Here is a 14,902-nt window from a genome sequence, read left to right on the forward strand (position 1 = left end):
ATTCTTTGCATTAATTGCAGGTGTTCCTGAGACACATGAACAATGCTGGATTGTCAGCACATTCACAGATGGTATGTGACATTAATAATTAAAGCACATTTTCCCGAGAGTGGTTCAACAATATCTAGAGTTTTTGCATTTCCATTTGCACTCAATTAAACCTGATTAATTTTAAGATATCTTTTGTTTTGTAGCCTCTACTGTTGGAACAGTGCTGACAACTGCAAATCCAATCAACATCCCCAGACAGCATGGCAGACTGTGTAACTGTAAAGGTGAAAGCAAAGCATACAGTGAACAAAACATGTCGAGTTCGCATCTCATCAGTTTATATGTAAGCAGAGCCTCGGTGTTAGCCAAGTGCATTGTCCTGACTCATTCTGCTCTTTTGTCCTTGTATGTGAATCATCCAGGAAAGGGAAGAGAGATGGTGAGCACCCACTGTCTTTGTCAGAAGTCTGGCAGACACAACGGCAAGCGCAAAATATGTGAGTTCAGTGCAGATTTTAAGATTTTTAAAATACTTAAGTAAAATCAATTCTGTATTCAGTAACATAAGCAAAGGGGGAAACTACAGGTGAAAATGTGTTTTTTATGCAATGGTCAGTTTTTAGATTTTGGGCTATTTTAATGCAGTAAAATGTCTTGAAAGACTGAAAAAACATCCAAAATACAGTTTAAGTGTTTATTTTAGTTCAGTTCTGGAAATGTATGCTAAAAGAACATATTTAATTAGATACTTTCTGATTAGCATAATTAAAAATTACATTTGCGAAAACTGTCTTATCAAAGACATCATCTGGGTTAGTTTCATGAATACATAGTTCAGTTAATTTTGACACTAATGTCTGTTTTTTGTTTAAAGCCACAAATCTCCAGTAGCACTTATGCACACAAAACTTAACAGTTTTAATCCTACCTATACATTTTGAAGGTTTTTATGTTTTGTTTTATTTTGGTATTTGTTCATATAACTTTCATTTGTTTAACATTTTATTCTCAAAAACATGGCAAAGTGTACTTTCTTAATGGCTGTTGACAGTATTTTCAAATTTAAAACAAATAAAAAAAAGAGATATTAGACTTTTCCTTTCTAAAAAAAAAATCAACTTTTATGTGACCACAAGTGGAGCAAGAATGTTCAGATTGTGGCCTTAGAAATGTATGCAAATCAGTACATATTTAGGTAAATAATGCACCATTTGCTTGTTTACAGTAAATACAAAAAAAAATCTGAAAACTTTTAATATGAAAAACAATTATCTTAATTTAAGTAAAAGACTGAGGCTGAAAAAAAGTGTTAATTACAAATTTGAAAACATTTTGGACAGCGATCTTAAGCTGTTTTTTTTTTCTTTTTTTCCTCATGCCTTTGCTGTATTTGTCTGGATTTTTCCAAACCACAAGTGAAAATATTGTGCCAAAGGAAAAAGAATAAGAATCTGAAGAAGTGCCGCTGGATGAAAGGCGTTAACACCAGGAAGCACGGCCCCAGCGTCCCCATATGAACGACACTAAGACGCAGTATATATCCTTCTATGTGGTGATATCTATGCAGCTGTCACTGTCATACACATTTCTTTGGATACAAGTTGTTGTATTTTTAACTGTTTGACAACAAAAGGTTTTTTTTTTATTGTACATCTATGACAAACACTGTATGTCCTGCTTAATAAAGTCCTCAAAACATTTTATTTGTTGATTATTTATTGATTAAAAAATAAATACCATGAATTAAAGCATGTTAAGACTTACATTGACTTATAGTTTTATTATTATCACGCGCGACAGAGAAATCTGCAGTTGTTCAAAATGATGAATTACAGTTGGTACCAAAGTATGCAGATATTTTAGAGGACTATATTGGCATTGTTTCTGTTAAGTATTGAATCACTTGTATTAAACTACCTCAAGGGCAGTGTCAGCAGCCACCACAACAACACTCACAAAGCTACTTTTACTTGCTAATAATGAAAACATTTGAACATAAAAACCACTTGGAATAATAAGATGATTTCATTGCCTTTCACTGTATTTTGTGTGATAATGAAAATAAATCTGACATAGTGAACAACAAACTGTAACCTAAATCAAAGTCTGTCACACAAAGAACAAATAACATATCAACAGAATATTGACCACCCGGTACCTTCACATTCATTTTACAGTCAGAGGTTCAGACTGTAGAGGGAGCACGACGCCTTTCAGTCTGGATTCCTCAGCGTGAAGGACTCAGTTGGACAGCACAGGGACAGACAGAGCAAACACACCCATCAACATCAGGACACCTCGGGATGTGAAGTGGAGGGCGGAGGCTGAGAGGGAGAGAGGGACGGAAACAGTGACCAGTAAATCTCGTTATATTCGATTCAGCCTTGGAAGTCTTTGATTGTAATCACAAATATTGAATGAATAATGTGTATTTATATGGCACTTTTCACACAGACTGCACACAGTGCGACAATTTCAATTCAGCAGCAGGAACAAACACAGCAAAGAGATACGTTTTTGTTTTTTTTTTTAGATTTTTTGGGGTGTTTTTGCCTTTAATTGATAGGACAGCACAAGTGTGAAAGGGGGATGACATGCAGCAAAGGGCCTAGGCCAGAATCGAACCTGTGGCCACTGCGGCGAGGACACTGCCTCGATACATGGGGCGCCCGCTCTATCCACTGAGCCACCAGGTACCCCGAGAGAAATACATTTAAAAAATAAACATAAAACTATAAAACAATCATGCAATAAAAAAATATATAGAAGATAAAATATATTAACAGACAGCTGCTGGTTAAAGTTTAATAATAATAATAGAAAATATATGTTTCGAGTTGTTCAAGACTGTTGAGCCTGCAAGTCTAATATTTAAAGGCAGAGTGTTGCATGTTTTTGGGGCGTCGAAGATAAAATAAGCATCCCCAACATTTTTTGTAATAACCTTGGAAAGAGTTAAAAGAGCAGCTGTGGAAGATATGAGAGTTCATGGAGAGAAATACATAATAAATAAATAGGTAGTATATGGAATAAGATGCGGTGAGGCCATTAATTGACTTAAAAACTAATAAAATGACTTTAAAATCAGCTCTAAAAGATACTGAGAGGCTGTGTAGGTTACATAAAAATGGAGTTACAGAGTCTCTTTTTCTTTGGTTCCTCTTGAATCAAAAAACTGGGAGCAGTATTCTGAGCGATCTGTATTACAGTACTTCTAAGCATCCTGCTGGCTCAGCAGAGGTCTCACCTTTGCTCTGTCATTAAATGACAAAATTAAGTTTAATTTAACGGGCTGTAAAATTAGGATCAACATCTAAAATGACACTTATTGATAATGAGAGAAATGATTTAGGTGATATTTTCTTTTTAAATATTATACACAAAACGCAAAATAATCCCACTTTGAACTGATTCTATCACATCAGATAATTTCATTCATTTTTTGCTCATCAGCACATGAAATATCACAAAATTACTGTTGAAGTAAGGCTCACTCACCAGCGGCAGAAAAGGTTTTAGTCTTGTACATTGTGATATTGGTCACAGGGTTCCTCGCCATGCATATGTATGTCCCCTCATTGCCTTTCGTCGTGGGGAAAGTGATCATAGGGCCAGTCATCAGAACCACTGATGGCTGGTTGTTGAAAAACCAGTAGAAGTCACAAACTGGCCGAGAATCAGCGGAGCAGATCAGGATACTGTTGTTGCTACCTTCTCTTAAAAATGGACCAGAGATTGTCACGTGCAGAGGGCCATCTGGAAACACAGAGAGAGGGAGTTAGTTAAATGTGGTTATGCGGTTAAATGTGCTGTTAAGTTATGAATATTGTGCTGCTTTGGCACAAAAATCTTTTTTTTTTTCAGAATCTAATTCGTGTTTCGCAGCATTTCAAAAAACTAATTCAGGTATTTCTGGTCAAACTCAAACCATGTTATAGTAATTAATATCATAGTGAATATAATACACACACCGATTATTAACATCAAATATTTATGTTTACCTGCTCAGCTTTATTGTCTTTAACTGTATACCTGTTTCTGTATTTGTACACCCAAAGCACAGAAAACTGAGTAAAATTCATTGTATTTCTACACTTACTTGGCCATTAAAGTTACAGTTGGTAGTTTTCATGAAAATAGCTGTCACCATATTCTGAAATTTGTAAAATTCAGTGAGTTCTTTGATCAACAGGGCGCTCATGTGCAAGTTTTTATATTTAGTAAAAACAGCAGCAGTCATTTAAGAAATGATGAACCAAATTCACCACATTAGTATAAAAGTTTTGACATATTGAGCTTCAGTTTCTCCATTCAAAATAAGCAAAAATGATATCAACCTTTTTGTTTTCCTGAATAAAAAGTCCAAACATGCATGTAACTTAAAAAAAAACACCTCACGTAATGTCAATAAGATATAACAGAATACAAATTTATAAAAAAGTCAATTTTGACAAAAATGTCATATCGAACCTCGTAATTCTAAGGTGCCGAAATGTCAAATTATGTTTTTTCTTTTCTTTTCACTTTTGTGCTGAGGATGTTAGTATTAACACAGTCATGCAATATTTTAAAATAAACACATTTTCTTAAAAAAAAAAACCCCAAAAAAAACAACAATACTCACAGTTCACCCAGACCGTGTATTTGGGGCTTTTATGTCGGCCAGCCTGATTAGTAGCAACACACTGATACATCCCGTCATCATAAATCGTCACCGGAGTGAAGTACAATGTTTCGTTTTCAAAGTAGTACGACATGTGTGCATCTGCAGTGGAGTTGTTCATGTTGAGGTACACGCCGTCCTTCATCCAGTGGATGGCGTCATAGGGTCCAGTGACATCACAGGTGAGGGTGAAGTTTTTGTTGTTTATTGGAATTGTTTTATTTTTGATCATCACTGACTCTATTGCCTCTGTGGGAAGAAAACAGCAGAAATAAATTAGTATTTGATCAGCTGTGCATGGAAGGAGCTGATCCCGCTGAATTTTCTTACCAATGACTGTGAGCATCTTGGAGCTTGAGCTGTTCTTTCCTGTCACATTATTGTGGGCCTTGCAGGTGTATTCTCCACTCATATTAAAAGACAAACGGTCAGTTGTATATGTTGAATTATTGCCCACGTTGTTGCCATCGAACCACCAGCTGAAGTAACTGGGAGGCTCTGACGTGGCCGAACAGTAGAAGGTCGCGTAATGTCCCATCTCAGCAAAGGCTGGCCCACGAATCATCGGTGTCTCTGGTCCAACTGCAGCGACAAAGGAGAAAATGGTTTGACATGGTAGCATATTTCAGCAACAAGTAATACATTACAGTAAATATATTTTAAGGTCCAGTGTGTAGGATTTAGACGGGTATATTAGCAGAAATGGAATATAATATATGTATGTTTTCTTTAGTGTATAATTAGATTATAAAAAGAATCATGTTTTCGTGACCTTACACTTTAAAAATAAAAAAATTGTTAGGGTCCGGGCATTTTTAAATTTTTAGGTTGACTGAATTTAAGAAGAGAGGTTGAATCATGACAAAATCATCTCAACTTGACTTCTAAAATTCAGCAAACTTTTTACATTTTTAAGGCAGCCCAGGTATTAACTATTGGAGTTAAAACAAATAATTCAGTGTTTAATTAGCTGTTTATATCTACATGGAGAGCGGGTCCTCATCTAGTAGAGAACATTTTTGTGTCAGCCACCATAGTTAGCAACACCTCTGCAATGAAAGCATCGGAAAAATGATTTTTAAAAAAATAATACTGTTTTATTCAGTGATTTTGTTTGTTCTGGAGAGGAAGAGACCTCTGTGGATAATTTCACTCGCAGTAAAAACCTCCTGGACGTCTGATTCTTAAGTTATCAGTAAAAAAAAGGGGGAGCACACGTTAGCAGACAGATAGATAATCCGGCTCCTGGTAAAAAAAAAATCCTGAACATTAAACACTGAAGGTACTCTAACAGGGAGAAGTTTCTTATGGCTGCAATATGCAATGCTCACTGCAAGTTGCCACTAAATCCCCCTAAATCTTACACAATGTTCCTTTAAAAGTTACTCACAGTTCACAAGGAGCATGTACGAAGGGCTGGTCACGTTGCAGGCATCAATAATAGCCATACACTGATAGTATCCAGCGTCATTTTTTTCCAGCGGGTTGAAGGTGACCGTCTTGTTATCCATGTGAAAAACAGTTCTGTGGTCTTCATGCAGCAGTTCACCATTTTTCATCCAGTAAATATGCACAACAGGTCCACTCACATTGCATGTTAGCTTATAAACATGACCTTCTATGGCAGGATTCATAGGTGGTTCCACTTCTACATAATCGATTGGATCTGAAAACAAACCAAAAAAAAGCCCATCAGTTATTGAGCTCTCTCCTGAGACATCTTTCCTGTTTGATACGTTTTTACAGAAACATGAAAACAGCAATCCAAGTCTCACCAAAAACAGTGAGCATCGTGTATGCAGTGCTGTTTTCGCCAGTGATGTTGTTGTAGGCCTTGCAGGTGTACATCCCACTCATGTCTTTGGTGAGAGGAGGTGTGATGTACTCGGACATACTGGCCACCACTGAACCATTGTAGAACCATTTGTAGGAGCTGGGAGGGTTTGATGATGCGTGGCAGCTGAATGTGACATTGTGTCCTGTCTTTGCCACATTTGGACCAGTGATGGTTGGCATCTGCGGTCCATCTAAAACACACGAATATTACCTTAAATCAATGAAAACATTTTCACCACCGTTAAGACGGTGATTCAATGCAGAACTGTACATGAATGGTGAAGTCCACGTTGGGATGACCAGACACGATTTGATGTTTGGTTAATTTCACTTGATATTTTTTTGTTGGAGAGTAACTAAGTACATTTTGACAAGTGCTGTACTTAAGAACAGTTTTAAGGTACTTGTACTTTACCTGAGATTAAAAAAGATTAAAATACTTACAGTTTACTTGAACTGTGTAGGGGCTGCTGGTCATGTTGCTCACAGGATTAACAGCCTGGCAGCGATAATCTCCGTCATCTGAAAGTTGGACTGGGTCGAGAATCAGCGTCTTGTTGTCCATGTGAAAGTTTGTTGCATTGTCAGGCTGAATCAGTTGACCATTTTTCCACCAGTGAATGCTGGTAACAAATCCAGTCACTTCACAGTGCAGGCTGAACGGCTCGTTGAGTATTGCAGGTCCACCTGTGTGCTTCACCACAGCTGCTGCTATTGGCTCTAGAGGAGGAGAAATGAACTGAGCAGTTTAGATGATGTATGTAGGTTGAGTGAATATGCCACTGAAATATTTGAAGGTTTAGTTTCACATTTTGGTACACACTCTGATTTGATGCCACATTCACATCTGGCGCAACCTGAAAATCTGCACACCAGCACCTCTAAAGCTCACCAATTTTCACTTTAGCCTATTATTATTAGCCTACATACAAAAAAAACCCAAAGTGTGAAAATATAATATCAGCTTGTTGCCTGGCAACATGATGACAATGCTAAGTTATAGTCCATCACATGACTAGTATAAAACCACAAGTATTTGTTCTTACAGTTTGGTATTTGCATGAATGAAGCAAACTTGATGTGAAATGTTAATTGGTGAGCCTTAGACGTGCTGTTAGGCACATTTTGTTATCTCCAGACAAAGTCGAGCAAGCTGTTTGCTAACTCTGTTCTCCTCAGTTACAAATAACTGGCTCCAGGTTTATATTTAACAGACAGATGCGAGAGTGGGATCAACCCTCAAATTTAACCCTTGGCAAAAAAGTAAATGAGCATGTACAACCCAAAATGCCAAAATATTTCTTTAAAGTGGAAACAGACAACTTTTTCCCCTAGTATTTTAGTGGTGTTACTGTTTCTCAGGTTTACTCTCAGCTTTTATCAGGGCCGAACTACTATCACAGTTACTTCAGTTGTTCCACAATCTGCCATTTCCACAACTGGGGATAGTAAAAGCAAAGGATTTATACTCTTAGGTAACCGGATATAATTACTAATAGCTACCAGAAAAAAGTGCTTTTCCCCTCCTGTTTTGGTTGTGCAATGATTGACACACTTTATGTTGTAAATTGAGCCTTCATTTTAAGACAGAATTATATTTTTAAAACAAATCTAGAAGGCAACCAATCTAAATGCTAATGGTGTCTTTATTCTATAGCCATAGCATTGTACAATCAAAATTTACTTCATAAAAAAAAGTTAAAGATATTATATGCAGAATTTTCTTAAAAATAAAAAGGATTATCTGCAGAATACAGAAAAAAAATCCCTCTCATTCATCGCTTATGATCATAGAGGTGTGCGGTGGTGTACTGTGACACACTGCCCCCTGTCCAGATTTTCTTTTTTACTGCTTTTTTTCGTTGTCCTGGATGTTCATAAGTGTGTACCCCCAAAATGTTAAAGTGAGGTTGGGGCTTTACAAAAAAGGTATCAACCAGCTGCCAGACAGAAAGCAGCAGGCATCCCAAAGGACACAGCGCTTTAAAGACAAATCTAGCAAGGTGAAACGCCGAGCGAGAGTTAATCTGGGGTTGGCTTTTCAGTGGCAAGTGTCCTCACAAACAGTAGCTGACAATCCTGCATAGTTTACCTTTAAAACAAAAACTCTATTTAAACTTTAAAACAATCTCAATGTTTTTGCTGAGAGAAACAAAATCAAAGATGCAAAAAAAATGACCCTCTAAACAAAATCCAATCTTACCCACAATCCTGATGGTTGCACTTTTGCTGCTGAACCTGGACGTGACTGTGTTGTGTAACAAGCATCTGTAATTTCCCGAGTTGCTCTCTGTAACCCTCTCGAGCTGGAGCATTGGGCCAAAATGATTTAGGGACGTCCCATTAACCATCCACTGGATCACCGCTGGAGGGCTGGACTCCGCTGAGCACCACAGTGTGATGTCAGATCCTGTTCTGTAGGCGGATTTCATCGGCATGATGGTCATCGTGATGTTACTTGGACCATCTGATGAGGCAACAAGAGGGAAATGTTTTAGGAGTTTATGTTGAGTGATTGGATTTTTCTTAATACATACAGCAGGCCAATATATGTCCACTCACAGCTGATGTTCAGAGACACAGGAGGGCTGATTTCATGGCTCAGGCCATTGGACACGTTGCACCTGAACGGCCCCACGTCATCGCGGGTCACACTGACCAAGGTGAGAGTGGTGCCTCCGTCACTCAGCTGTATCCCCCCACCGGCTGTGACCTCAGAGCTGCCCTTGAGCCAAGCATAAGACAGGGACGAGCCGCTGAGCGCAGAGCACATGAGAACTGCTGTGTCGTTGAACTCCACCAGGTTGGTTGTGTTCGCTGTCAGAGTCACACCTGAAACGGGCACTGTAGAAAGAAGGAAATAACAAACCATATGTCGAGTTTTGTGGAAATGTGGGATTGCAGTAGACAGGTAATGTTGCGTCCTGTCTCAATAGTAGGCAGAGGTTGAAAAGTGACTAATAAGACTTGAAGTGAAGTTTGATTTCGCCTAAAGTTTTTATTGGCCTTGCTAGTGGCGCCGCTCAATGGATGGCGATATCGGACTGTTGGTCAGCGAGTTCACCACTTCAGACTGAAATATCTGAACAATGTTTAAATGGATTACCAATAAACTCTGCAGAGATATTGATGTGTACCTGAGGATACAGTTTAATCACTTTGATCCTTTGATCGATTGTATTATGTGCCAACGTTTGGTTTATGGCTAAATATCTTTAAAACGAATGACATTCACATTTCAACGTATCCTACCTCAACGTAGGTTGGGCGTCATCACATTATGTCCTTTACATAAAGCCACTTACACAACGTAAAGTTACGTGGGTTAGATTTAGGAAAGTAAAGTCACATGGGTTAGGTTTAGGAAAGTGAGGTAAAGTTACGTAGGTAAGGAGAAGGATAAGAATCCGCTGGGCGTCATCATGTCATGCAGTTAATGTAAAGTTACTTTCTTAACATAAAGTTATGTAGGTTGTGTTTAGGAGAGTAAAGTTACTTGGGTTAGGTTTAGGAAGGTAAAGAAAGGTATAGTTAGTTTTTTTCTAATTCACAATGAAAAAAAACATTTACAATGGGATTTTTTTGGTACTTTAAGTATAAATAAGGTGTCAGAATGAATAAAAAAGCTTCAAAATAGAGCTTGTTTATTCAATAAAATTTAAAAATAGAGAGGTTCGTCCACAAATCCTTTAAAGACACCTTCATACACTTGACCTGTACTTTTAAAAGTGGCCCCCAGGCAAAGAGGTTGCGTTACATGAAGTTTATTTCAGACTGTAACTAACTTCCATTCAAAAGCTGACTCGATCTGCAAGCTGTTGCCAAAGTCAAAGTGACCGCAAATGCCACAGACTCCCGCGCTGCTTTTATTCTTTTGTTGTGCTAATCAAAACATGGAAGTACACACTCGACTATGTAAACACCTCCTGCTCTTTGTGTTTTTTTATGTTAGCATTTGTATTTAACACAACACAGGAGAGCTTGTTCACATGTATCATGCATGTGTGTGTTTAGATTGAGTTTAATGTCAGGAGTAAAAGGAGGGTGTGAGTTAACACGAAGACTGATCCTTACCTTGGACTGACAGGGTTAACTGAGCACGAAAAGAATTCACTGCCTGTAACGTGTAAACTCCTGAGTCCTCCAGCTGTAGCGACCTTATAGTCAATGCTGAAGAGGTTGAGTTGAAAGTAACCCTGGCACGCCAACTGTCACCTATGATTTGATCCCCTGGGAATATGATCACAATGATGTCATTGTCGAACAACCATGCCCCTGTAGTTACATTTTCCTGGCTGAAAAGTGTGACTGTGCTGCCGACTGGTAACGGGTTCTCAGAGGCATATATCTTCGGGTCACTTGCAGCTAGAAACAAAAAAGAAGTAAAAGGTTGAGTTTAGTAATCGACTGCATGCAAATATTGCTAAAATATTGTTTAAAGTACTTATATAAAAATCACATAAATCTGCAGGTAGTTTTTTTTTAATCATCAAGATCTATAAACTGGCTCCCGTACTCTGAACTAAATCAATTTAATTTAAAAAAATAATAAATTAATTATAAATAATTCAGCCTTACCTGATGCAAAGGTTGTCGTGGCCAGAATCAGGACAAATAACAGTGGGGACATTTTACTCCTCTGTCTCTTTTCAGTCTTCTTTGTTGGCTAAATGCACTTCACTCTGGCTGTGATAAATTCAAATCTGGTACTGCTGTGTAGTCACAGTCGCCTTTTGATCAGCAAATATTTGCACTTCTTCCTTCAAATGTTCTGTTCTCATGATGTGAATGCTAACCCCTACCATCACCATACCGCCCCACAGTCCTGACCACACCTTGTTTTGCCCTGGTCCTCACCGCTCCACACCAGGGAGTGTCCATTTACTGTAAACCTCAGTCGCTCTGCAGCTTTTAACCAACAAGAGGACGTGACGGTGACATTTTGTAAATGTGCTGTATGACTCTTAAAGTTTGACAAAAGCAAAAAGCCATTTAATGTAGCGTTGTTTCTCTGATGCAAAATATACTGTGGGCCTCTGCAACACTTCTTCCCATGATGCAGGTGGAATAAACAATGGAAACCTGGGGAAAAGACTTCGGGGAAAAAGAAACTTATTGAACAGTTAACTTATTAACTATTCAGTAGACTTAAGAGGTCATAGAAAGAAAATAAAGCACACTTGGAATTTTGTTAAATATCCATCACTCATCACTCCAAATCTCCATCAATAAATGTCTGTTAGATTTATTTTATAATCAGCTGCATCATTAATAACAACATTAACAGAATTTAATAATTTTAATTTTATCTGTTCCTTTGCTGGATGTTTCCCTTTCTGTTTCTTTGTTTAATATGATTACTACAGAGTTAGCACTGATTTTTTTCGCAAAGGAGATCCATTTTTGTTAATTTCATGTAAGACTGGCATTATGACTTTTGAATATGTCAAACTGCTCTCAATAATAAAAAACAGGTCTCTTTTCAATTGTCAATAGTCTTGTTTTTTTCCTTCTGATTGTTATTAATGATGATTTTAAAGTTTCTCCATAGTTTTAGGCTTAAAATCAGCCATTACAAAATGAAATGTTTTCTTTCTGTTAGATAGTAAATACAATAATCTCACTTTAATAATAAACAAATTACTCTTCGATAATAAAAAAAGGACTTTTAATAACAAACAAATGCTTTTTCAATAATAAATGCCTTTTTGCGAATAACTGAACTTTTAAAAAATGTAATCTGCGCTTCAGAACTCAGTGTTTGTAAACAGCGATGCACTTTATCTTCTTTTTGTCTTATTTCATTTTTTCTATTCATTGCTATGTGTGAGTTGTCCTATGTGTAAATTGAAGTGTGTTACTTAATGTGCCTTTTAAATTCGCCTCATGGGACAAAAAAAAAAAAGATACAAATGTGTGTATAATTAGGGGTTTATGTTGGGTTTCCATCAAAATAAACCAATAAACCAAATAAAGCCTGTGGGGGTCAGATTATAAAAACACAAAGAAGTGCCCCGATGCAGGTGACAGCAAAAAAGGGCCCAGAGACCAGCGTCTCTGTCTGATATGCGGTTTGCATTAAGACGAGGAAAGGTCAGAGTGTACAATTACTAACCTCACTTAGGCCTTACGAAAATGCAGTGTCACGCCCTGATTGGCCGAGAGGAAAAACGCGCCACGCTGCTCTCAATTCTGTCTCAGGATTCAGGCCCCACACCCTGCGAAACAGGTGATCTGACTAACCGACCATTTGACTCAGAGGAACTGTGACATTCAGATAAAATAAATTGAGGTAAAACTAGAAATAACAGCAAATTCCAACTAATGACAAACTGCTACCAACCCTGTCTCTAGACATTACATTTGAACGTTGTACACGGAAGGCCAAATGGAGTAACACTTTATTAAAGATAAAATGATATTGTTTTTTGGCAGGGTAACACAGTTAATCTACCTGTACCTGATTAATGTGTTTGAGGTATGTGGCTGTGCAAAGCATTTTCTGCTCACTTTAAGTCCTCTTAATCATCCAGAGTTCATTGTTTGACACTGAGCACATTTACAGCACACTAAGTCAAAGACACAAATACTTGACATGAGCGATTTTAATTAATTATTTCATAATTTAATCGCTGAATGAAAAAATAAAAAAATTTCAAGACACAAAAGTTGCTGTGAAAGCCGTATTATTGCTCAAATGTTCTCCGAATCCTGTTTTTTTCACTGTATTTGAGTCATCAATGGACTGAATGAGCCACCAACATCTGTGAAAGAGAGGCGGTTATTTGAGTTATTAGTCATGTTACTTTGTTCATATCTTTACAATGTTTGTTTGTTTTTTTTCATCCTGTAGACCTTGTGATTTTTTTCATTTTTTAAATGTTTTCTTTTTCTTTTTTACATTTTTCAGTCCTCAACAATATCAAATAGAATATCTTTGGATTTTGGACAAACAGAAGTTTTTTGAACTGCAAACCGACAGCTTTGATGAAAATGATAGGATCATGGATGCGTTTCACAGACATCACTTTTAACTGATGATTGTTGTTGCAATCACTAATGCAAATAATTGTCAGTTGCAGCCAAATGTCTCAACAGGAAGCAGAGTTTACCTTATATTTGCCACCTGCTGTACGTATCTAACTATTTAACTCATTATATCTGATTCAAGAGTTGAACTGATCTGAAATATCACAATTTTGAAGGAACAATATATTTTACAGAGAGAAAAATGTTAAATATCAATCCCTAAATTAGAATATTAATTTGAAGTGCATGAATGACAAAAAGTATGATCATTTACAAGCCATTTTTCTACAACTTGCCTGGTGATGAGAAGAGAAACCCAACCACCAGTACCAGCAGAAGCAGCCGCACACTGACCGCGTGTGGTTCAGACCCCGACTCTGTAGAGACAAAGTGAGGATGACGTTGGGATCAGAAGGGGAAACATGGAGGTTAATGTCATAACCCAACAAACTCACTTGCTATCACGATGTCTGCGGTGATACTGCTGTTCATGTTGGTGTGATTGTTGAAGGCCAGACAGGAATATGCACCACTCTGGTCCTCGCCGACACTGAACAGCTCCAACGATGGACCCGTAGTGTTCACGAGCTCTCCTCTGAAAGCCCACTGAAGCTGAGCTGGGGGATTTGACTGCGCTGAACAGAGCATGGTCAGATTGGATCCAATAGGAAAGGAAGTTGTGCTCTGTCCATTTACGGTTATTCCCATATTATCTGGACCATCTGAGGAGGAGACAAACACACAGAGGGGAGGCATGCAGCATTTTAGAGCTCTGTTAGCAAAACTAGACGATTATTAACGCAAAATTATGATTGAAATGACGCCTTCCTACTCACAGCTGATTGTCAGGTTCACTGACTCACTGGTGCCATTACTGACATCATTGATCACATGACACCTGAATGGTCCCTGGTCGTAGCGGGTCACGTTAAGTATAGTGAGAGTAGAATTTCCATCAGTGAGCTGAACTCTGTCGCCGGCCGTAACCTCCGAGCTGCCGTTCATCCAGAGGACAGAGAGCGAGGATCCAGAGGTGACGGAGCATTTAACGACTGCTGAACTGAATTCAATCAGGTCGGTTTGATTCGTCCTTAGCGTCACATTCGAAATGGGCTCTGTGAAAGACAAGTGGATGAGACATGGATCTCAGCACAGTGTACAATGTCAGGCTTTGTTACTACATAAGCAATAAAGGAACAGAGCCATACAAAGAAAAGTATGTTAGTGTTTTATTAGCCTAAACTTTGTTGCCACTTTCTTAGGTACGTCTATACAAACTAATGCATTCCAGTACAACAGCAATAACATCTATCTTTATCAGACTTATAATCAGGGCCGGCTCTTGGCATAGGCGATATAGGCGGTCTCCTAGGGCGCCATCTG

The 14,902-nt window shown here is 38.0% G+C and overlaps 1 protein-coding gene across 1 annotated transcript; it reads right to left on the reverse strand.

Moving 5' to 3' along the window:
• Positions 1-1,719: 1,719 nt before the first annotated feature.
• Positions 1,720-11,295, reverse strand: LOC121945135 (carcinoembryonic antigen-related cell adhesion molecule 5-like). Its single transcript, XM_042489160.1, has 11 exons — positions 11,069-11,295; positions 10,565-10,855; positions 9,053-9,334; positions 8,694-8,957; positions 6,935-7,210; positions 6,430-6,681; positions 6,045-6,320; positions 4,985-5,236; positions 4,616-4,903; positions 3,490-3,747; positions 1,720-2,315 (listed from the first exon to the last, which is right to left on the reverse strand). The coding sequence occupies exons 1-11, from the start codon at positions 11,118-11,120 to the stop codon at positions 2,233-2,235; spliced, it is 2,574 nt and encodes an 857-aa protein (XP_042345094.1). The 5' UTR covers positions 11,121-11,295; the 3' UTR covers positions 1,720-2,232.
• Between the last annotated feature and the right edge of the window lie 3,607 nt (positions 11,296-14,902).

Source organism: Plectropomus leopardus, chromosome 7, assembly GCF_008729295.1.
Source record: "Plectropomus leopardus isolate mb chromosome 7, YSFRI_Pleo_2.0, whole genome shotgun sequence".
In the NCBI taxonomy this organism is placed as follows: Eukaryota; Metazoa; Chordata; class Actinopteri; order Perciformes; family Serranidae; genus Plectropomus; species Plectropomus leopardus.

Bases quoted from the DNA above. Each gene is read 5' to 3' on its own strand.
- LOC121945135 (XM_042489160.1), bottom strand. From the start codon at position 11,120: ATGTCCCCACTGTTATTTGTCCTGATTCTGGCCACGACAACCTTTGCA. The intron at 7,211-8,693 runs GTAAGATTGGAT...CTCCTCCTCTAG, and splicing joins TGCAACCATCAGGATTGTGG to AGCCAATAGCAGCAGCTGTG. The intron at 6,682-6,934 runs GTAAGTATTTTA...CGTGTGTTTTAG, and splicing joins CTACACAGTTCAAGTAAACT to ATGGACCGCAGATGCCAACC.